Source organism: Paramisgurnus dabryanus, chromosome 19 (assembly GCF_030506205.2).
Source record: "Paramisgurnus dabryanus chromosome 19, PD_genome_1.1, whole genome shotgun sequence".
NCBI classification, from domain to species: domain Eukaryota; kingdom Metazoa; phylum Chordata; class Actinopteri; order Cypriniformes; family Cobitidae; genus Paramisgurnus; species Paramisgurnus dabryanus.
In genome coordinates, this window is record NC_133355.1 from 34,759,067 (window position 1) to 34,781,401 (window position 22,335).

General features: G+C 41.2%; 1 protein-coding gene across 2 annotated transcripts in view; it reads right to left on the reverse strand.

Annotated features, from left to right (window-relative positions):
* Positions 1–2,907: 2,907 nt before the first annotated feature.
* arid1ab (AT-rich interactive domain 1Ab) overlaps positions 2,908–22,335 on the reverse strand; it is a 67,675-nt gene continuing 48,247 nt past the window's right edge. For both annotated transcript variants that reach the window (XM_065290825.2, XM_065290824.2), the window contains exons 5-20: positions 18,490–18,730; positions 18,290–18,364; positions 16,461–16,625; positions 14,493–14,796; positions 14,227–14,366; positions 14,043–14,140; positions 13,482–13,691; positions 12,531–12,735; positions 9,204–9,336; positions 8,906–9,078; positions 8,497–8,629; positions 8,294–8,404; positions 8,009–8,105; positions 6,792–7,626; positions 6,574–6,704; positions 2,908–6,128 (exon numbers count right to left, since the gene is read on the reverse strand). In XM_065290825.2, coding sequence (XP_065146897.1) covers positions 4,224–6,128; positions 6,574–6,704; positions 6,792–7,626; positions 8,009–8,105; positions 8,294–8,404; positions 8,497–8,629; positions 8,906–9,078; positions 9,204–9,336; positions 12,531–12,735; positions 13,482–13,691; positions 14,043–14,140; positions 14,227–14,366; positions 14,493–14,796; positions 16,461–16,625; positions 18,290–18,364; positions 18,490–18,730 — 4,956 coding nt within the window. In that variant the 3' untranslated portion in view covers positions 2,908–4,223. The remainder of the gene's footprint in view (positions 6,129–6,573; positions 6,705–6,791; positions 7,627–8,008; positions 8,106–8,293; positions 8,405–8,496; positions 8,630–8,905; positions 9,079–9,203; positions 9,337–12,530; positions 12,736–13,481; positions 13,692–14,042; positions 14,141–14,226; positions 14,367–14,492; positions 14,797–16,460; positions 16,626–18,289; positions 18,365–18,489; positions 18,731–22,335) is intronic.

Here is a 22,335-nt window from a genome sequence, read left to right on the forward strand (position 1 = left end):
GGGATTTATCTTTAAATGCTATTAAGTTGATTAAATAAACTCTGTTTCCCCTCAATATTCACTTCCCAGACATGTTACTAGTTTATATATAATAAGACATTCAATATGTCATTTATTATTGATGCAAATTAAATGGTCCTATTATCCACCTGAATTCTTGATTTTCTTTTGAATGTGTCTTAAGAAATAGTTGATTGCAATTTTTTTTTCATTTCACATAGCTAAAATACATATTTTACATGACCTTTTACGCATTACACACAATTTGGTGATGTTAGGCCGCTTCACTAAACAATTGTGTATTTTGAAGGAGGCAGCAATAAAAGTGGGTTCAAAGAAAACTATTGTTATTGTGATTATTTTTTTATATGTGCATAACAGCGAGGTGACCCACACTGCTCAGCAGCCCACCGTGAAACTTCCAGTGCTCCAGATAGCCAGTCCACCCCGATTCCTGGGTTGGAGTTTATCCAAACTTCAAGGTTTGTGAGATCTCAAGTACATTGCTGTAGTCCATATGAGCCATGCATGTAGCTTTTAAAAGGTGATTTCTGTTGAAAAGAATGTATCCTCTTCGCAGTGAACTTTGAGCTTTTCAACTTTACAGATCGTCATGTTTTAAACACAGCAACAGTTTACAATAACTAAAGTTGAAAAGTGAAAATGCATAATAGGGCCCTATTAATAAAACTAGGTCTCTTAAATTTCCAAAAAACCTTGGGAAATTGTGACATGTGTTGGTGCTAAACAGAGGAAGCATTTCAAGTTTTATTGTCCAGCAGATCAAGCTTGATGTGACTTTGCATAAAACCTCCTTTACTTTAATACAGTGTTTCACCCCAGGACCTTTAGTGATTCTGGCCTTATTAAGGTGCATGTGAATTCTGAAACAACCACTTCAACACATCTAAAACAACAGAAGAATTGCACAAATTAATTAAAGATGGGAATATATTTCCTCAAGGAAATGTTGTAGGAATGCCCTTCATTTTGCATCAACAGATGGCTTTTGCCAGTCGTCCGGCACAACATTTCATATGTAAATAATTGTCAAAGTAGTGTTGAGAAAGCTTCTTATCCATGGTTGAGTCAACTTAAGTAAATAATAACAATTGTTGTTTTAATGACTCCTTTAAAGAAATAAACGTAAATGATGAGTTTGTGCTGTGAAACCACTCTTTTACAACAGTGAGCGTGTAAAGCTTTTACTGCTTTTTTAAATTTCAGCATGATAAAGAATGTGTATACTTTCAGAATGTTTTGGTTTGTTGAATTCTCCTGTATACTTATATTGTGAATACCTGACTGTGACAGAAAATAACACTTGTTTAACTTCACTAGTAATCAATGTAGTAAATACAGCTTAAAGGGCACCTATCACAGTATGTCCATTTTACAAGATGTTATGCAAGGTCATCACATACATCACAGATCATTTATTATATCATGTCCAGAATGCCCCAATTTCAGTGGGGGAACACATGCGTGTGTGTGTGTGTGTGTACCTTTAAATGCAAATCAGCTACTGCCCCTCACTCCCTGACCAAAAGAGACAGTCCACCCCAAAATTAGAGCAGCATGTCTAATGAGACTGCTTTGGTTTAATGGGGACTAAAATTAGTGGAGTGGCTGTTTTTTTTCCCAGTTCACACACACTGCCAACACACATTTATGTCCAAACACCTTATAAAAGTTGACTGTGCATAATAGGTGCCCTTTAAAATGTTAGTGAATACTCTTTACATGCACAAAATGTTGTCAATCCGATTGAATTTCATCAAGTTGCAGGTTACGACAGTACAGTTTACATGTACCCTAAACATTGCAATCTGATTAAAATGTTTATTCTATAATCTGAAGCAAGCGTCTGCACAAGCGCACAGACAGGGTTGCCAGATTTGTATATCAAACTAGACCAAAACATCCCAATGACTAATCACAGTGCAAATACCAAACAAAAATCCTTTCATACTTAACCCACAAAAAATTAACTTGCTCAAACAGTTTAAAAGTAGCCCAAATCTGAACTCCGCAAAAAGCAGAGGACTTGGCAACGCTGCGCACAGCATCTCTCGTCGAGTTCACGCTTTATCCCTTTATAAATGTACAAAGTCAAATCTGAAATGGAGAAAGTTGTTCTTAAAGTCACCATGCAATGGAAGTACAGTCTTATTTTCCCAGTGGTGAGGGAAATAAAAAGTAGGGCGCGACTTGAATTCGTTCATCGGGAACTGATTTGATAGTTTGAAGTTGGGTCATGTTGCTAATTGCAAATCGCTGCAATCTTTTCCCGGACCCCGCCCACCTGCCGTACCGTATGACCGGAAGTAAAGAGAGATCTGCGTTTTTGCTTAAAGATTATGAGGCCACGTGAATGTTTAAAAAAATAATAAAGCTAACAGATAAATCATTTGTAAAAAAGTTTTTCATTTCAATTTTTTTTTTTCGATTAAGAAGTTTTCAGATATAGGCAAAGAAAACACTTTTCGAAAGGCACTACACTATTTTATTGCTTTATGTAATGTTATAAAAGACATGAACGCTGCTGACTGTACAGCGCGTGTTTCCATAGCCTTGCTATCGGGTGTTTCTGTGATAAGACTTAACTTGCAATTTTTCTGCACACGTGCACAAGGTATTTTTGAAAATAAATAAATAAATAAAATGCTACAATTCACGCGTTTACATGCATACTTTTCTCATGATGCTTGGATCACAGATTGGACTACACCACCCCTTTCATCAATACAATCGAAATTTGCATCCGACCGACCTCAAATGTATTGATTAAGGTGTTTACACGAAGGCTTTTCAATCCGATTGAGCTATCAATGCGATTACAAACAGATAATTTGGTTGCATGTAAACACACCTAGTGAAAGAAAAGTTATAAATAAATCCATCACAAAAGTTTTACCAAGATTTAATGTACATTTATTCTTAACACGTGGAACATATAGTATAAAGATTTCATACGGAATAAATGATATTAAGCCAAAAAAGGGAAGGAATTTACACAAGTTTTTAGCTACATCATCTGTAATACAAATATGGATCCATAGCACTGGAATTGACTAAGCTGGGGAAAAAGAGGCAAAAGCAAACTGGTTTATTTGATCTTTGTTCCGGTGAATGATAAATCAGTTGGAGATTTCTGGTTTAATAAAATTCTCTACACCTTTTAACAAAGGAACCTGAAAATGTTATGTGTATGGAATCCACAAAATCCTTTTGAATGCAATGAAAGTCAAGTGATAAATGAACACATGAAAATGCACAATGAGATCTGTTGACTGAAACCTTTAATTCGTCAAAGATTAAAAACGGTGAAGAGCGCCATAAGATGAGAGAGAGAGAAGCAAAGTGTAATTTACAACATCATTATATACACTGCAGCCTGGACTGCATCTAGAGCTCAAGACCAGTCCTAAGAGGTGATTTCTTTAAGGGTCAAGTTATACAATCAAGGGAAAAAGAAGAGGTCGGGTAGGTTGTAGGTTCACGTTACTTTTGGGGAAAACCATGTTCCTCTCTCGACATGAATCTAAAATCATTTTTAAAAACTACAGTTTTCGCTGCCAAGCCAGCATTATCTCAGTGTGAAACAGTATTGTTACAGTATGTTTACAGTTTTAAGGTGTACAGTACAGAAAAGTCAATCTACAATCTACTGCACAGGCCTCCCATTTACATGTCTGTTCACAGCCAACGACCTGGTTTCTTTAGGGCTAAGTATATATTTATATATATATATAAAATCCAAGTTACAGCAATTTATACCACACAAACTAGAGTCTGCGAGCGAGTCTTTTAAGCCTCCGAGAACCAGATTATGGTGGTCTTCATCCCCATCCTCACACCCTGATGGAGAACATGGGACATTTCCCCAAACTCACTGTAAACGTGACAGCAACTTTGGTTACAGTTTTTTGTTTCTTTTTTGAATTTTTGCTTTTCTTTACAAAAAGTCCAAAGGGCAGCACACTCTTTCGGGTGACGGTCTCAATCAGCATATCCATATTAGTTTTACTACATACACCATAAATCAATCAATTACCATGGTTTATCCTTCCTTGAGAGCGAAGCAAGGTTAGACAGTGGAATCTGAGGTGATTTTGCATAAATAAAAAAGTCAGTTTGCGGTTAAATTTTCTCCAGTCACACACTCACACACACACATTAAAAAAATGAGCGGGGAAAAACATGATCAACCGCTCGGGCTGTCACGACTGGCCGATCAGAAACAGTACGTCGCAGATTACGTGGGACACCAAAGAGTTCATAAGTGGGGATACAGATATGTCCAGTAGCCGTGACTCGTACAGCGTGAATTCTGAGTGGTTCTCTTCCACTTTGGCAAAGGCGTGCAGGGCACGAGCTGCCCGCCGCATCATGTCCACACTAGTAGGCTCAAAGTGCGTGCCTTGTAAGTGCAGCAACGAGCCCTGACTTTGTTGAAACTGAGTGGCCGCAAGACTGTCCTCCAGAAAACCGAGAAGGTTTCCCACGCTGCCCTTCTGCACTGCAATAGCCCGGGCCGCGACGCTGTCGCCCTGCGCGAGGTTAGCCAGAAGCACCACTGCCATCTCCCGGCAAACGGGCACTTTGCGTTCACCGACCATGCGCACGAGGGAGCCGTAGAGCTTCTCCAAACGGCTAAAAGGTGGCGTAGCCAGAATGAGGTCAACGTTGTTATCCTGGATGCTAAGTTTACTCAGGGTTTCAAGGACCAGTCTCTGGGGAGACAGCGTTCCGTTTAGTCCTAGCGTAGGGAAGGGGTCGATGGCTTCAGCCGAAGGGCAAACAGCCCAGTGGAGCAGGCCATCCAATAGGGGCAAGCAAATACTTTCAGGGTAAATGGAAAGGTCCAGCTGGCCTGAGATGTTGGCTAACGTGACCAAGCAGTTTTCCCGCAGAACCTCCAGGCAGTCCCACCACCACTCGTCTCGCTCGCAACTAACACCTTCATCCTCCTCTTCCTCTTTTTCATAGGTGACCGGGGCCTGCTTGCGTTCAGGATGCCGATGGTGCAACAGCACCAGCCTGCCTAGTAACAGTAAAAGTCCTGGATGCTTTGACATTTCCAGGTCATTGCCAGGGACGAAGGAAAGGCTGCGAACAACGTTGGAAACACAGATGCAACGGCGGGCAAGGGCATCCTGCCAATCTGAAAGCGTGCAGAGTGGCGTCTCATCCTTGCTATGTGGCTCGTCTTCCAAGATCTTGATGTTACGACTATGATGTGCAAGGTCCATGCCGAAGAGAAACTTGCTTTTCTCTCTGTCGATATTATCCGGCTTGCCTCTGACTGCTTCCTCGGTCAAGGAACCTTGCCGAGCTGACAGCACGTCATCAATGGTGGCCGTTATACTCGTTGACGTGCTAGCTGCTGTGGCGTTTTTGTCCTCTGATGATTGATTTGTGGACGGCTGAGGTTGCGCTTGCGGTGTCAGCTGTTCTTCAATCGTTTTTTCAGCATCGTCCGTAACCGCTTCCGCTACTTTTTTACGTGGCCCTATATTCACCGGCTTCCGTTTCCGCTGCTTCAAAAGTTCCATCTTGCTCTCGAAATGGGTCTGTATGTGCTCTGTAGTATCTCCACCACCCACGCTCCAATGGATCAGACCGCTATCGAAAGCTTGTCGCCGGCCCAATTTACTGGTGCGGCCAATTACAAACAGGTCTTTCTTCCTCAATATCTTAATAGGGAGCTTGTCGAACTTGCTAGCCTGCTTTGGCCTCTCTTGGGAGCCACTTATTTCTTGCTGTGGGGTAGGTGATTTAGGGAGAGGTTTACATGAAGTGTCCTCATCTTCCCTCTCTACTTGCTCAAGTCTGTCACTGGGTTTTTGGATCTGGGTGAACTCCTCTTTCTCCTGCTTGACCTGAACCTGTGGCATCTGCACAGTACTGTTTTCAACATCATCATCCTCATCTTCGTCCTCGTCTTCCTCTTCCATCTGTTCTGCCTCCGGCACCTCCTCATCAGACATCTCGGGGTCAACGGCATTCGGGTCGACCAGGGTACGTTGGCCAGGATCTCCAACCTCATACTCTTTCAAGATGCCGAAGATCTCAATGAGGCACCTTCGGAAGTATTCGACAACGAGCTCAAGGAAGCCAGGAAGCTGCAAACACACCAAAGAACATCAGTGAGAAACAAAAGATAGCCACCAAACATAACTGGCACAGAGGGAAGGGCCAGTGTTTGAAGAGGTAAGTTATATTTAATACAAGTTTAACATTTAGCAAACTTGGCACATTTAAATACAACTGAGAGATTCAAGTTCAAAAACATTAATTATGCAGTGTTTTATACATTTCTTTTGCATGTTTAAGAGGTAGAAATCTGACAAAAAAAGTGCAAAATCTGAACACCAGCACAAGTCATGCTATATTTTTGTCAGTGCCACTATATCTTTCTTTAGACTGATGTCACATTTATTTCTGCTGTGTGATAACCTGCTGAATTTACCCAAAAAATGTCCAGAGCTCATCATGATCAACATTTATGGTAGTGACATAATCTACAAAAAACATCTTGATTATCTAGCTAAATGTATATCTTCTCACCTGGTTCAGATTGAAGGTGGAAATGCTATTGTCATCATATAGAAGAATATTAATGGTGTCTAAGGCCCAAGTACTCTCTGCTAACAAGCCTGATTTAAGGGACATCATGACTCTCCAGGCCTCTGGTGTTCCTGAAATAGGAAAAAAAATCTCACTTAAAATCCCTTAAATTTCATCAAGACAAGTGTTGACAGGGATAGATGCCATGAGCCCCTTACCAATATCTTTCATCGTTAGCCGACGACGAGGTTTCAGGATTGGCTGCGAGGACTCTACTGAACCAGGTGGGAATGCCACATCTCTCCGTATCAAAGGAGGGTGCACTGGAGGTTGGGCAATGTGTGAAGCTGGAACTGGGGGTCCAGCCTTCTGAATTTTCATTCCCGGGTGCATGTATGGCACCTTGCTGGGTGAGGTTCGGTTCTCAATTGGTCTTGGCATGGGAACAGGGCTGGAAACTTGTGGAATGTGGTTCTGGGAGGTTTGATAGTTGGGCTGCAGAGTTCTGGACATTGGTGGCCCAGTAGGTCCTTGCCCATATGGGGATTGCCGCTGGTTAACATGGCCAGGCCACGGCCCCTCGTGATTCACGCGTTGGTCCGGAGGTATCATGTCGTCGGGCCGATTCATGGTATGGTAGCCCGAGGTTTGAGAGATGGCACCAGGGGGCCCCTGACGATTATGATAGTTAGGGTAGTTCATCTCATTACGGCCTGCCCACATGGGACCTTGGGGTCCATCAGGGACTGTCGGCATGGGGCCACTCATGGAGCTACCCATCATCTGCGGTTGCATGGAGGGCTGAGCGTTAGGGCCACCCGCGTTAGGCCCTCGATCTCGCCCAAAACCAAAAGGAAATTGGCTCTGTGAGCCAGGGGGGCGTCTGTCTGAGCCTGGATAGGTGTTATACTGGTTGTACATATCTGGTTGGGACTGCGGTCCACCTGGGGCTTGGGGTCCTTGTTGCTGACTGGTATAAGGGTATATGTCCCCTTCATGACGCTTTGCAGGAGGCCCATAAACACCATCAACTGGCCTCTTCTGTGTGAAATTCTGTTTTTTAAAAAAAGTTTTTGACTTTTAATGTAAGGCATGAACATCTAAATATACAAATACAGTACATGAATGCAAACACAAATCTTATTCTGCATTCACATTACTTCTAGTTTGACAACTAAGCATGCCTCAAACCCATCCATTAAGCGCACACACCAGGAGCAATGTGCAGCTGTCACTGCAGCGGCCGGGGATCAATTGGGGTAAAGGTGCCTTGCTCAAGGGCACCTCAGTCGCTTCTTACCGGGCTACAGGAATTTAATTGTCTAACCATAAGTACACAACTTACTACAGCTCAATTTCTGTGAAGTGGTCATCAATTTAACCACTGTGGTGTTACAGCAATATAACACTTTTGAATAGGTTTTGTTGTACTGACCGGTTGCTGTTGTGGGTACATTCCTGGCTGCTGGTTGGGATATGATCCACTAGGGGGAGCACCTTGGCCAGGGTATTGATTTCCGTATGAATCATGCCTATAAAGCAAAGACGCAGGTCAAAGGGCAAAATACTACTTGAACATTGCCAAAAAGTATTTCACTAGCAAACAGAAATAAGCATTCTCAGCCATTGTGTCTTTGATTGATACGCTTTGATATGCTTTTAACAATTTTATTTGATTCTTCATGACAAACATTCAACATTGATGTATTTAAATACTAACCTCTGCTGCTGTGGAGGCCGGTTCGGTGAGTACATCCCTGCATCTGCACCAGATGGCATCATGTTAGGTTGTGGACCCATGTTACCATCTGGGCACATACCCGAATCTGGTCTGTGAAAAAAATACAACAACATAAGATCAACACATTACTTTTTAAAGCGAGTCTTTGTTTAGAACAACGTATATGTCTTTAAATCTCTCACCTCCTGTCATATCCTGGACCATAGGGATACTGTTGTCTTTGACCCATCTGCATAGGTCCTGGAGGGCCTCTGTTATATGGTTCACCCATGCCACTATTTGGGCCTTGACCTGGAGTCATGAACTGCTCACCCGCTAAAAAACACGCAGAGAATTGCATTCACAGAGTTTTCTCAAATGCATACTGTATGCCCAAGTTTAAGAAATAACAAGTAATTCGGTCAACAGGACATGAATCACACAGCACAGTAAGTACAGTATACACACATTGAAACCAACACCACATATAGTTGTACAATAAATAACAGTATGTGACAATAGCACGTATGTCATCGGAATAATCTACATCAATATTGAACTGAAAAATCCTTAAAAAATGCAAGCTCATGGATATAAGACCGGAATGGTTACCTTTTCTCATGCCACCAAAAGGGTCCTTATTGGGCTCGTAAGGCCCCAAGCGGCCCATCACATCTGGTCCACCCATAACAGGCTGATAACCTGAATTCGGGGTCACAGAGTTGCGCCTGGAAAACGCTGGGTCCCCACCGTCCGCAAAAGGATCCTGTAAATTCACGCTGCTCCTGCAACACACATAGCACAGCCCATCTCTTAAAATCTGAACATAACACTTTCTGTTGCAATACTGAATGACACAAAACAACAATTCAATAAACAAGCAGTGCTTAATTGGGACATTGACATGTACCTAGAACCAGGCATGGGGGGCATCTGGCTGTGAGGTGTTGATGCAGGTGTCGGTGGCTTCAGATCTCCACCCTCAGCCATGGAGCTGCTGGTCGACTGAGGTGTCTGAGGACCCTGTAAAGACCCCGATCCAGCTGAAACACAAATACACCACTTAGCAAAAGTCAAACATAATTATGAACAGTGCCAGTGTTCTACAGTCTCACACTTTGAGTAGTTTAGCCACGTTACATGTGCTTACATGTGATGTGCATACACATGATATCAATGTTTCCACAGCGTTGCATTTTTGTGGTTTACATGAAAACCTTAGCCACATTGATTTATGAGCACCCATTACATTGCTAAAAACTAAGTTATTCTGTGTAATGTGTCTGCGTGGTTTATGGGTAAAAATACATTATTTTGTACATTATTGTTGCTTCTCTATGTCCTGCCTCCCTAAAACTCGTCGATTTTGTACAAAGCTCATCGTTCTGAAAAGCGCAGTGTCCTCCAATTGGCCAGCTAATTTTTAAGTTGTGATTGGCATGAATACCTCTGACGTCAGCAGGAAATGTGAAGCTCCTTACTGTGTTTAAAAGATTAGCTCACAATGCAATACTATCAGGAGTTAATATCATCTTTACTACCTTATCAATATGAGCCAAAGCTGATCGATCAACTTTACCGGCGCGGCTTGAGCAGAAGTTACAAAAGGGAATCAGTCTAGAACAGTGAGTGTTTTTCTTAGTTCACTTTTGTGTGATTAACATTAGAAACAGACAGCTGGAGGTTTAAATGTGCTGCTGTCACTTTAAGACCAAATTCACGCACAGATACAATATACTGTTACACATGTTTTATTGCTGAACATTTACTTAAAGCTATGTTTAAAAGGATAATCACAGAATTCTGGCTTTCCAGGCGTATACACAAAACAAACCTACACGAGTAATGCATTGAGATCGGTTTCACATTGTCTTCTGCACTGCTTATATTGATTGTACAGCAATACATTTTATTTCTCTTTTGTTTTCAGACAAATCAATCGTTTCTTTGGTATAAAAGCACAGTTCATCTGTAATTTGATTCCCATTCTCGCTTCATGTGAAAAGCATTGAGGTCAATGCCGGGTGAGACGTATTCATCTCTCTCTCTCTCTGGGTTAAGTATTTTCCTCTAACACAGATAAAGAGAGGGGGGGGACTCGCTTGACTACATATCACCAACTCTCTTCATTTTTTTCTCCATTTATCTATTTCTGGCTCCCATCAGTCCCTCAGGGGATTTACTTCTGAAAATAAACTCAACGGCGGGAAAAAACCTGGGGCGCCTGACCCGCTGCCAAGCAGACATCAGAGGGGTTTCCCTTTAACGTAAGGCAAGGTTTTCCTCGCATTCAGCCTAACATACGCTTCCACTCATTCACACACATGGGCACACACACACAACTGAGAGGTGCTAAAGCAGATTTTTTAAATCCAATTGTTGTGTGACATAATGTGTCAGAATCTGGTGAACCCAATCTTAGACACAGAAATGTAACACTGACATACAGTAACCTAACCCTATTCCCTAATCCTAAAAGACTGTATGAAATGTGTACAAAGGTCACACCAGTGGCTTAGAGTTGATGTACTCTTGTCAGTTTATGAAGCAGTTTCTTAAGGTCACACTTTAAAAGTTTTTTAAAAAGGATTGAAGGAAGTTGCCGCCGCTATTATGGTACATTCACACAGAGTGTCAGCATTAATGCTTCTTGTTTACTTTAAATGGATTATGTCATGCATTGCAGAACTGAATTGTGGTTCTGTCAGCGTCACGTCACTGGTGTTGCTCGCGGCAAAAGTTGAACATTTCTTAACTTTTCAAGCATCAGCCAATCAGATCGCCTTATGCAAATAACCCAGTGCACAGTCAGACAATGATGTTTATGCAAGACAGGAGAACAGAGGAGCATGTGTGGCAGCCACGCTTCAAACACGCCCACCATCAAGCGTTAACGCGGACACCCCGTACCATTACAGGGTTGCATTGGCTGCTTTTCTTATTATATAGTCAAAGTCTTTTTTTTATATAAAATTGTATAGTAAATTGTAATGAAAGGAATTCTTGTAATTTCAAACTATCCTTTTAAGATAAAAAAACATTTCAGTCAAGTGTTTTAAAACATTTGAACAGTAGTGTAGAATGAACAGTATATTCGTAATCGGATTGAATTTAGTCAGATTTAATAAATGGGTGGCATGTAAGCAAATGTACACTGTCCACTTGCATGTTTTAAGTTCCATTTCAATGAGTATTGTTTTAATTTTAAAGCTTTAGTTTTGACTGAAATTGCACTGATACATATATATTTAGAAACACACCTGGATAACTTTACTGTATACACGTCAATCAAGCTAATAGTAGATCCACTTTGCAAAACTTGGTGACAGTGCTCAAAAACTGCTGATGTAAACATACTAAATACTTTAAGAACCTGTGAAGGAATAGTTTACCCAAATTTGACAATTCTTTCAATTTGCTCACCCTCATGCCATCCTAAATGTAGCTCACACACTTTCTTCCTTTCAACAACACGACAAAGCTTCAAAAGGGTCATACATCCAGCATTAAAGTAAATAAGATTTTTCATATTTGGGTGAACCATTCCTTTAATAAACTGCCTTAAAAAATGACCAGAGCTCCAGTAACAAAGACAAAACGAAGATTACATACATTTGGTAAATAGGCTCAGCAAAAAATGACGGCTTCATCTCAGTAATCATCAAAATGAGATTCTGGATTCAATAGTGGTAATCAGACCAGGGGTGGGATTTATATATCCTGTGCGAAAATATCTTCGTTATTCTTATAAAGATGTGCCAAATCGAGTACGTCACTTGCTTTTCAAAAAAAACAGTATTCATAGCATGCAGCACATTGCACTGCTGTTTGTGTGTTTGTGACAAAAAATGATTTCTAAGCAGATCGCATTGTCTCGGTCATCACTGTGCCGGACAGGTAAAGAGAAGAGGAGTGTTTTCCTGATGAATACAGTTAGTTTGAAAGAATAATTTCCAATGGATTTTTTTAAAGCCGCAATCCACAGCTCCAATGGCAGAACATAGAGAGCAGTGTAAACAAGCCGGTCTGCTTTGGCAACAACTTTAACAGTGGAAACAAAAAGAGCAGGACATTAACTACTATAAAGTCATCTAAAACATTATCATCCAAACCCAATATTTAGAGCTGAGAACAAAATGACAGTTAGAGATGAAGAGAAGCCTCCAAAGAGTTAACAATCAAAAGCGTGACAGCACAAAATGCCTGATAGATTTTGATAAGTTTGGTCTGGACTGACCTGGTGATGGGGGCTGGACTTTGGTCTGGTTCTTTTTAGGGTCGGTGTTGAAGAAGTCAGGTGGTGGGTCTTCCCCTCGCTCAATCTTGCATTCAAAGGCATAGAGACACTGAATGTACTGCTTCTTCAAAGAGCTGGCGGCACTGCTAGATGTGCCCACATTCAGGTTTGTGGCTAACTCCCTCCACTTTTTGTTCTTGTTCACCTGATAATGACAGAAGAACACAAGTCAGCTAAAATTACAGAAGCATGACGAGACATTCAGTAAAAAAAAAGAGTTATGGAAGTATTAATGGAAGCTAGAGTCAGATAGATGTCATCCAAATGTATTTGTAGCCAGTGCTGTCCAAATGAGTTGTACATAAAATTTTGAGCTACAGGCAAAGATTTTAAAAATTTCAATTTTTGTCAAATTTGAAGTTTTCAAAAAATAAAAACATAATTAAGCCTTCATCTAGCGATCCAAGTGCTCTAAATAGTCATTAAACATCTAAAATGATTATCATTTGTATGTTTTCTGAGAAGCGTAACTTCCTAAATATTTCCTAATACAAGAAAGCAAAGCTGACGTTTTAGTTTCGGTTTAAAAAACATAACACAACTCTTTGAATAGGCTGGTGTGTTAGAATATAGAAAGAAAAATAAACATGTGTTGTGTAAAAAAACATGTACGACTCATAATTATAATATTTTTCAACAGTTTTCATTTTTTAAGTTTTAATATTTTTTATTTTAATTTTTAAATATAACAAATAACATCATTAGGTCACTTTTCTTCATCCATTTGGTCCAGATAAATAAAACCAAGTCCTGCCCCACATTACTTCCCACTATATATTCTTCAGAAAACAAACAAATTATGCAAGTTGGGAATGCAGTGTCATTTAAAAACTGTTAAAATAATGTTTCTTGAAATGAAACTTTTATGAAAACCCTTAACAATCTCCACACCTGAGTGAGGCCGCCAATCTCTTTGACAGACACATAGAGGCGGAAGAGGTCAAGGGGCTTGCGGCCCACTGCGGGTAGATTGGTCATGCCCATGGCTTTCTCTTCGGCAAATGCCAAATAACGGTCCACCCACATTTTCCTCTCTGGTTCTGGTCCCAGCTCGTACAGACGGGTTATTTTCTCATTAGTGGTGGTAGATGAACTGGACTTCTGCAAGGACACAAAAATGAAAAATACGTATTGATATGTAAAGATTAGATTCCAGCCGTTTAGTCAATTATTACCCAAAAGAACTGGGGGGAAATCCAGCTGGTATATCATAGTGGTTTATATGTGCATTTCAGAAGAAAAGCATTGTCATTAATTATGCATGAAGCTTGGAATTGAGGGAGCACTTTTGAAACCCCTGAATGTGTGTTAAGAGTTAGCCAGTATATTTCCTAGCTTTCACAATGGCCGTCGCTGCTGGACTCAAGACTGAACATACACGTTAATGTATAAGAGCCTTGCAATACTACAACGCCTCAGTCCAGATGAATTTCAATATTATGAGCTCTTTACCTTTTTCGATTCGGTCTTAGGAGTCCCTTCCACTTTGTTATTCAACTTTTGAGGCTGGTTGAGCTTTTCCATGCCAAACTCTGGACTGGGGGCCATGCCTTGGAGGAAAATAAAAATACTATTACTGTCAGTTTTGCAACGGATACACATAAAAGCTATTATTTATGGATAACCCATAGCTTACCTGCAGAGTTATTGGCCATGTTGCCAGGTACTGGGTATGGTCCCGCTTGGTTCATCATGTTCTGCATGCTGTTCATGGGTGGGGCATATGGAGACCCAGCTCCCATCATGCTTTGGCCCATGTTGGTATAACCAGGTGGCCTAGGAAAATAAAAAATGCTCAGCATGCCATATATAAATCGTTTAATCTAGCATGCTAAGCAAGTATATCCTGCACACTTTACATCAACATTTCAAGATCATTTCTTGTAAGACCCACACGGCTACCTGTGTATTGAATTAGATGGGCCGTGGTGCATGCCCGCTGTAGCAGGATCTTGCGGCTTCCTGTTCATTCCAGGTGGCGGACACATCCCAGATGTCACCTGAGTGGGCATACCCCCCATGTTGGGGCCCATGCCTGGGCCGTAAGGTCTCGCACCCATCTGCCCCGGACCCATACGCCCGGGAGGCATACCTCCATACGGACCGCCTCCACCCTGGCCCGCCATAGGATTCATGGAGCTGCTCATTCCAGGACCACCGGTGTAGTTCGCATTTGGCATTCCTGCATAAGCTGGCCTTGGGAAACCTGTGTAAAAAAGAAAGAAAGCTTAGGATACTTTTCAAACATATCAAAAGCTAATTATGCACAAAAGTCTTAAATACAGTAAAAAATAACTAGAAGTTAAGAGTCCAAGAAATTATAATTAATTATTTTTCTGTTTTGTATAAAAATTGCCTCCATAAGTACTTGGACAATAAAATCAAAATTGCTTTTTATGCTGTGGAGTCAAGAGATGTCTAAACAAGGTGAATAAGAGACAGAAGAACAGAATTTCACTTAAATTTTTTGTACCCGTTTTAACATTCACCATTTACAATTTGTTGGTATAAAATAAATTAAATTTTTTGAACAAAACATTCCAGAATGTTCTCCATATAGTGGACTTTATTGGAACCTTATGCCTCGGTTGGGACAGTTTAGAGCCATTTGAAGCTGCATTGAAACTGTAAACTGCTGAGGTGCAAGAAAGTCCACTTTATGGAGAAAAGTCCTGGAATCTTAAAGCAACACAATGTAGTTTTTTTACCTTTAAATAATGTCTCTAAAATTATTTCAGTGATAGAACAACTTTTAACTGGACAAATTGTACTGTTGCTGCAACCTGAGCAGCCTCCTAGCTGCTACAAGCACACAAATGGCGGTGGAGGGTAGGAAACACAGCCCCGCCCCTCCCTCTGCCTGCAGAAGAGTGTCTGATACCAGGCACTGTTGCGCTTTTCAACCACATGGGGGAGCTGTAAGTCATTTTTACATGGAAACTACATAGTGTTGCTTTAATTTAGTCAAAAAAAAATCGTAATTTCTTCTCGACTGAACAAACAAAGAAAGACGCAGGTGAGTAAATGGAATATTCCTTTCAACAACTGTGGCGCTTAAAAGCAAAAGCCAAAATGCTATTTGGTAATTTAAAAAGGGGTTCTTCTTTATAGTTCCCCACTGACTCATGGTGAATTCCCACCAGTCGCAGTAGAGGCGTCAAAAACGCGCTATTCACGAGTTGTGGGACGCTTGAACATTTGAGTTCACTCGCTTCATTCAGCGTGAAAACCATGCGTGAAATTCTAGTCATTCGAGACATTCACACAGAAATTCACATCACGGGAGGGGCTTCTGCGACTCCGCTGAGACTCCGCTCACTTCCTGTAATCACTTCACTACAGCAAGGTCCTAATTGGTTAACGCGGCGTCGAAATCCGCCCAAGTTCAGATTTTTCAACTTGCGCGTTTCCCGCGCCGCGCTTGCTGCGTGTACCGCGCCGCAGGATGCCTAATCGCGTCTTTGCATTGACTTAACATGTAAATCACTTGCGCTTGCTGCCTCTACTGCGTCTGGTGTGAACCCTGCATTACTGTTTCAGTTGAAATGATGTCACAACATCGAGTAATGCTGTGCATTCAAAAGGCACATCAGTGGGCATTTAACCTAAAGCACAGAACAGCCAACAGAAACTAATACTTCTGCTGATGTGTATTTAAGCACATGGACATTAAAACACAAAAGCATGCAGCTCATTTTTCTTAGGATTCAAAAAATGTAGGCATATAAAGCAATCACTTAACAAAACATCAAATTCTTTGTCAACCTTCATCCCCTTTGGGAGATCCATATCAGGCTTTGCTCCAATTTCAAGTCTTCTCCGTAACTAAATAAGACATCACCAGGCTCTCGTGTAATGAAACTCTCTTACCTTGTTGCCCATACTGAGCGCTCTGTGGTCCGTAATTGCCCATGGAGTTGTTTTGCGGAAAAGAACCCATCCCAGCATGCATTTGGCCTCCAGATGATTGCCGTGGTGATAAAGTCGATCCTTGTTGAGGAGAGCCGTATGGCATCTGAGGGTTTCGCATATATACTGAAGAGGGAGAGGATGAAGTTATATTTTTATACAACCCCAAAACAGAAAAAGTTGGGACACTGTAGAAATTGTGAGTAAAAAAGGAATGGAATAATTTACAAATCTCATAAACTTATATTTTATTCACAGTAGAATATAGATAACGTATCAAATGTTGAAAGTAAAATATTTTGAACTGTCATGGCAAATATTGGCTCATTTTGGATTTCATGAGAGCTACACATTCCAAAAAAAGTTGGGACAGGTAGCAATAAGAGGCCAGAAAAGTTAAATGTAGATAAAAGGAACAGCTGGAGGAGGACCAATGTTTAGGAATAGGAATGTTGTCCTATTCTTGTCTAATACAGACTTCTAGTTGCTCAACTGTCTTAGGTCTTCTTTGTCGCATCTTCCGCTTTATGATGCACCAAATCTTTTCTTTGGGTGAAAGATCTGGACTGCAGGCTGGCCATTTCAGTACTCAGATCATTCTTCTACGCAGTCTTGATGTTGTAATTGATGCAGTATGTGGTCTGGCATTGTCATGTTGGAAAATGCAAGGTCTTCCCTGAAAGAGACGACATCTGAATGGGATCATATGTATCTAGAACTTGGATAAACCTTTCAGCATTGATGGTGCCTTTCCAGATGTGTAAGCTGCCCATACCACACGCACTCATGCAACCCCAAACCATCAGAGATGCAGGCTTCTGAAAAGAGCGCTAATAACAACTTGGGTTGTCATTGTCCTCTTTAGTCCCGATGAAATGGCATCCCAGTTTTTCAAAAAGAACTTCAAATTTTGATTCGTTGGACCACAGAACAGTTTTCCACTTTACCAAAGTCCATTTTAAATGAGCGTTGCCCAGGTAAAACGCCTGTGCTTCTGGATCATGTTTAGATATGGCTTCTTTTTTGACCTACAGAGTTTTAGCTGGCAACAGCGAATGACACGGTGGATTGTGTTCACTGACAATGTGTTCTGGAAGTATTCCTGAGCCCATGATATGATTTCCATTACAGTAGCATTCCTGTATGTGATGCAGTGCTGTCTTAGGGCCCGAAGATCACGGGCATCCAGTATGGTTTTCCAGCCTTGACCCTTATGCACAGAGATTGTTCCAGATTCTCCGAATCTTTGGATGATATTATGCGCTGTAGATAATGATAACTTCAATCTCTTTGCATTTTTTCTCTGAGAAACTCAGAAAACTATTTTTTTGCCGCAGCATTGAGGGGAATTGGTGATTCTCTGCCCATCTTGACCTCTGAGAGACACTGCCACTCTGAGAGGCTCTTTTTATACCCAATCATGTTGCCAATTGACCTAATAAGTTGCAAATTGGTCTTTCAACTGTTCCTTATATGTACATTAAAATTTTCTGGCCTCTTATTGCTACCTGTCCCAACTTTTTTTGGAATGTGTAGCTCTCATGAAATGCAAAATGTGCCAACATTTGGCATGACATTTCAAAATATCTTACTTTCAACATTTGATACGTTATCTATATTCTACTGTGAATAAAATATAAGTTTATGAGATTTGTAAATTATTCCATTCCTTTTTTACTCACAATTTCTACTGTGTCCCAACTTTTTCTGTTTTGGGGTTGTAGACTACCCTTGAAATCATCATTACAGTCTCTCTAAATCACATTGGTCTTAAAAAGAATTGGGTTTACCTCTATCCTGACCCATTGAGGTATGCAGCATACCATCTGACTGAACACTAGAGGGCCTGGGGGGCATTTGGTTTCCTGTAGGTGGTGTAAATAGCAAAACAAAAAATCTAAATGACTTCATTCAACACATTTTTTTGCATTTTAAGAAAGAACTTGTTAGCTGTACAATCATGGCACAAATGATAGAAGTTAGCTTTCACCTGGCAAGGTTCCGGGTGAGAGGGGTCCTGTACGTGAGGCAGGACCGCTGACAGGTGAGCCCACGGGTGATGGCGACGGGCCGCGGATGCCTGGCAGGTGAGGAGAGGTGTGTGGGGAAAAGGGAGACTGTGCCGGGTTGCTCTGCTCACCCTGACTGCTGGATACCCCTGATGTGCTCACGCCGGGACTCAAAGCCCCATCAGTGCCTGTGGGGAGATCATCGATGGAGCCTGACAGATCCTGCAGAAAAAGAGAGAAATGATCACATGCAATTAGTGGTGTTTACCAAGTCAAGCATTACTATCACTACTGCTCATTTTTAAAGTGAAAGAAAACAAATGACTATTTTATATCAAACTGTGTTCAAACCAGTATGGCCTATAATGGACTTCACTTTCTCTTAGTGACAGACAGCTATAGATAGACAGCAATGGTGAAAACCCAAAACTGCAGCACGCCCTGCAACATCCTAACTTTGTGAGATTTAAACAAGCCTTTAGACCGCGCACATTTTTTCCACTACCTGTAAAATGGTGTTGAATAAGGGGTATGGAGTCATAAATAAGGGCTTGTGGATTATAACTGTTTTGAAAGCAGTGTATTAAATATAAAAACATGACAGGTAGGACATAAACACCATAAAATATTTTTCTCTACCGCATGTCTTTGATTAAAGATGTTTTGCCGATTCCAGAACACTGCCCAAATGAAAACAAGCCTGAACAAAATGAGCAGCGAGTCCATATGGGATGTGATGCCGAAATCAATCTGGCAGTCAGTCATAAAGCCTCCCAGCAGAGCAGCACAAGAGTGTGTGGGAATATTTACACACCAAAGCATCGTCACGTGGAGTGCATGTGTTCGGCAAAAATTTGCAAGCTCATCTGCCAGTCGGATCAGAGAGGGAAAGGAAAAAAAGCAGGACTGGAACAACACACACACACACACAGAGCCAGACTGGAGCATGGCCAAGTATTCCCATAGAAATCTCACACTCTCAGGCTGGCTGTGGCCCCAAAGTCGGCGGTTTTGCACTTGAAACGGCGCCCGCTGCTATTTTTGGGCCGTGACCTGCTAGAGGAACCCCAGAGGGAGAGACAGGAGGAGGACGCTGATTCAGACACACACACACATACTGCCAGTGTGTCTATGCACGTCCCAGGTCTGCTCTCATAACAGGAAACAATCCTCTGTGTATGTGCGCGTGTGTGTGTTTGTGTTGGCATGCGTGTATCTAAAAGAGATTCCTGTGCAATTGACCTTTGAAGAAAGTGTTTATTATCAAGGAGTGTACATTAACCGAGTGTCGTGTGTGTGTGTGTGTGTGTATGACCACAACAACGTTTGATGGCCACAAGCAGCGATTGCATAATGTTGCTGCTATTAATACAATATAAGAAACATTAATTAATAAAGAGGTACACACATGTGTAAGTGCAAATAAACTTGAGACAGGCCACAAATTAAAGTGATTAAAATATTCTTATTTTTTTATTGTAATAGAGAGTCAGAAGAAAAACGGCACATTCCTCAGGTCTTGCATAGCAGCAACAATGACAAACAAACAATCAAACACACAACTGAAAACACCAGACGGACACAGACTGTAGGCATTTTTCAGCTAAGCGCTTCTGTTACTATAATACTTCTACTTTGTGTATCAGTCATTGAACGATGCGCCGGTTGGTTGTTGTAATATTGGTCTGGCCCCTCCTCCACTGTGACTGGACAGCCGGGTGAAAAGTGACATTGACCAACATTTTTCAACTCAGCGCGGAACGCAGAGGGACGGTGTTCAGTGCGGACAAAACCCGCCAGCTGCTAGCTTTTTTGAAAAAAGCAGCACTTCCATTGAAAACAATTGAAAACATGCATGGGTGTAAACGCTTTGGTGTACACACACCCTTAGGATCCTCCTGGCCACAAATGCATTTCTTAACATGAATTGAAGCAAAGTGTTAAATGGCAATTATGCATACAACTTTTTTATGCATTGTCAACAATTGATGTGAGCAGTAAGATGTTTACATGACTGGAGCTTTAACCTCTTCACTCCTTATTCGCTAATGATTGCGCTTATTATGTCACACATAGCCCGATGCAGAGCATAAATAATTAACTCTCATCTAAAAACTGTCCAAGAAAGACCTTTACAGAGATATTGAGCATGATTAAACACAGGAGAAGGAAAACTTTTTTTGTGCGGCAACCATCTTCTATTCATGTTAGTGCCTTTGCTAACTTGATTGTCACTCTTAAGAGAGCAAATGTATTCTCCGATTAACACATTTTAATTTCTACCTTTCACGTAACCCACAGATTAAGTTTTTGTCCAGTCTGTTATAATGAATATTAAGTGACTATAGAAATCATGCCATTACACAGACATCGCAGAAAATAAAGCAAATCAAAAATAAATAATTAACACTAAATATGCGGGAATACACTTCATATGATCTTTTAAAGCAAATCATAACAGGGCTCCAGACTGCCCCCAAATGGTGGCATTTTGCCCCTAAAATTTGAGAGTGTGCCACTGAATTTTACATCCAGTCGCACAAGTGCAACAAGAAAATTTGACCTTTTTTCCAAAAGTGCACAATAAAATGTGACACTAAATTTGAAACAGCACACTGTACTTTCTGCATCTATCATTAAAGTATTTATTAGTAATACAGTGGAAATTAGTAGAAATGTGAATATTTGGTTAGCATGTTGATTTACGGTGTGTGCCTCAAAATTTTCTGGTTGTGCCCCTAACTGAAAATTTATTTTAGGGGCACAACCAGAAAATTCAAGGGCACACACCGTAAATCAACATGCTAACCAAATATTCACATTTCTACTAATTTCCACTGTAATATTAATAAATACTTTGATGATAGATGCAGAAAGTACAATGTGCTGTTTCAAATTCAGTGTCACATCACAAAAAAGGTCAAATTTACTGGATGAAAATGTGCAACTGGATGTAAAATTCAGTGGCACAGACTCAAATTTTGGTGGCAGTCTGGAGCACTGCATAATCAGGTCAAATTCAGCAAGTAAAGTCGACTTGTGCCACGTGTGCATGTTAAAAAGCATTCAAAATTCAGCCAATATAACGCCGATTCTCTCTCTGTGGCTTTGGTTGCCGATCCAAAACGCTTTTTCCAGTTTTTACAAACACAAACTTCCCCTTACAGACATGCACAAGCTTATATGCCTATTCATCTGTTGCCAAAACACTAGATTAAAAAAGCAGTGAGTGAAAGAGCACGAAAGACAGAGTGAGGAGAAGACGACCAAAAAATTCAACACACACTGCATCAGTTAGGTTGCCATAGCAACCGCCTCCACGTGCTTGACACATTAGTGCAAAGTAGCTCCTGCCCCCCGTCCCCTCCTACTCTCTCTCAGAGCATGCTAAGGCCACTGTCTCGTGCAAACACGTCACAAACCTCGCTGTCAGCCGAGGACACTTTGCATTGCCATATCTGGATGAATGACATGAGTTTGCAGTTAACTGTCGAGTATCTGGTGAAGAATGCACACACACAACACATTAACTAAAAGATGAGGCTCCACAAGAGCAAGATTTAAGGATTCATACGCCTGCCTCTTTTCCAAAGACCCAACTGTACAGCAAACTGTGCAGTTCTTAGCCATGAGGGGGCACTACCACCCCAATAACTGGGAATGAAATGGGGAGAGGCCCCTGCCTCAACTAGCAGCCATTACTAACTCACATGCAGCACATACACAGTTATTTTTTGCATGCATCTTATTTCTCACACTTCCAACAAACCTGTAACCTTCCAACAAACCTATATTAAATTTCAACATGCGACTTGTCACATATCATG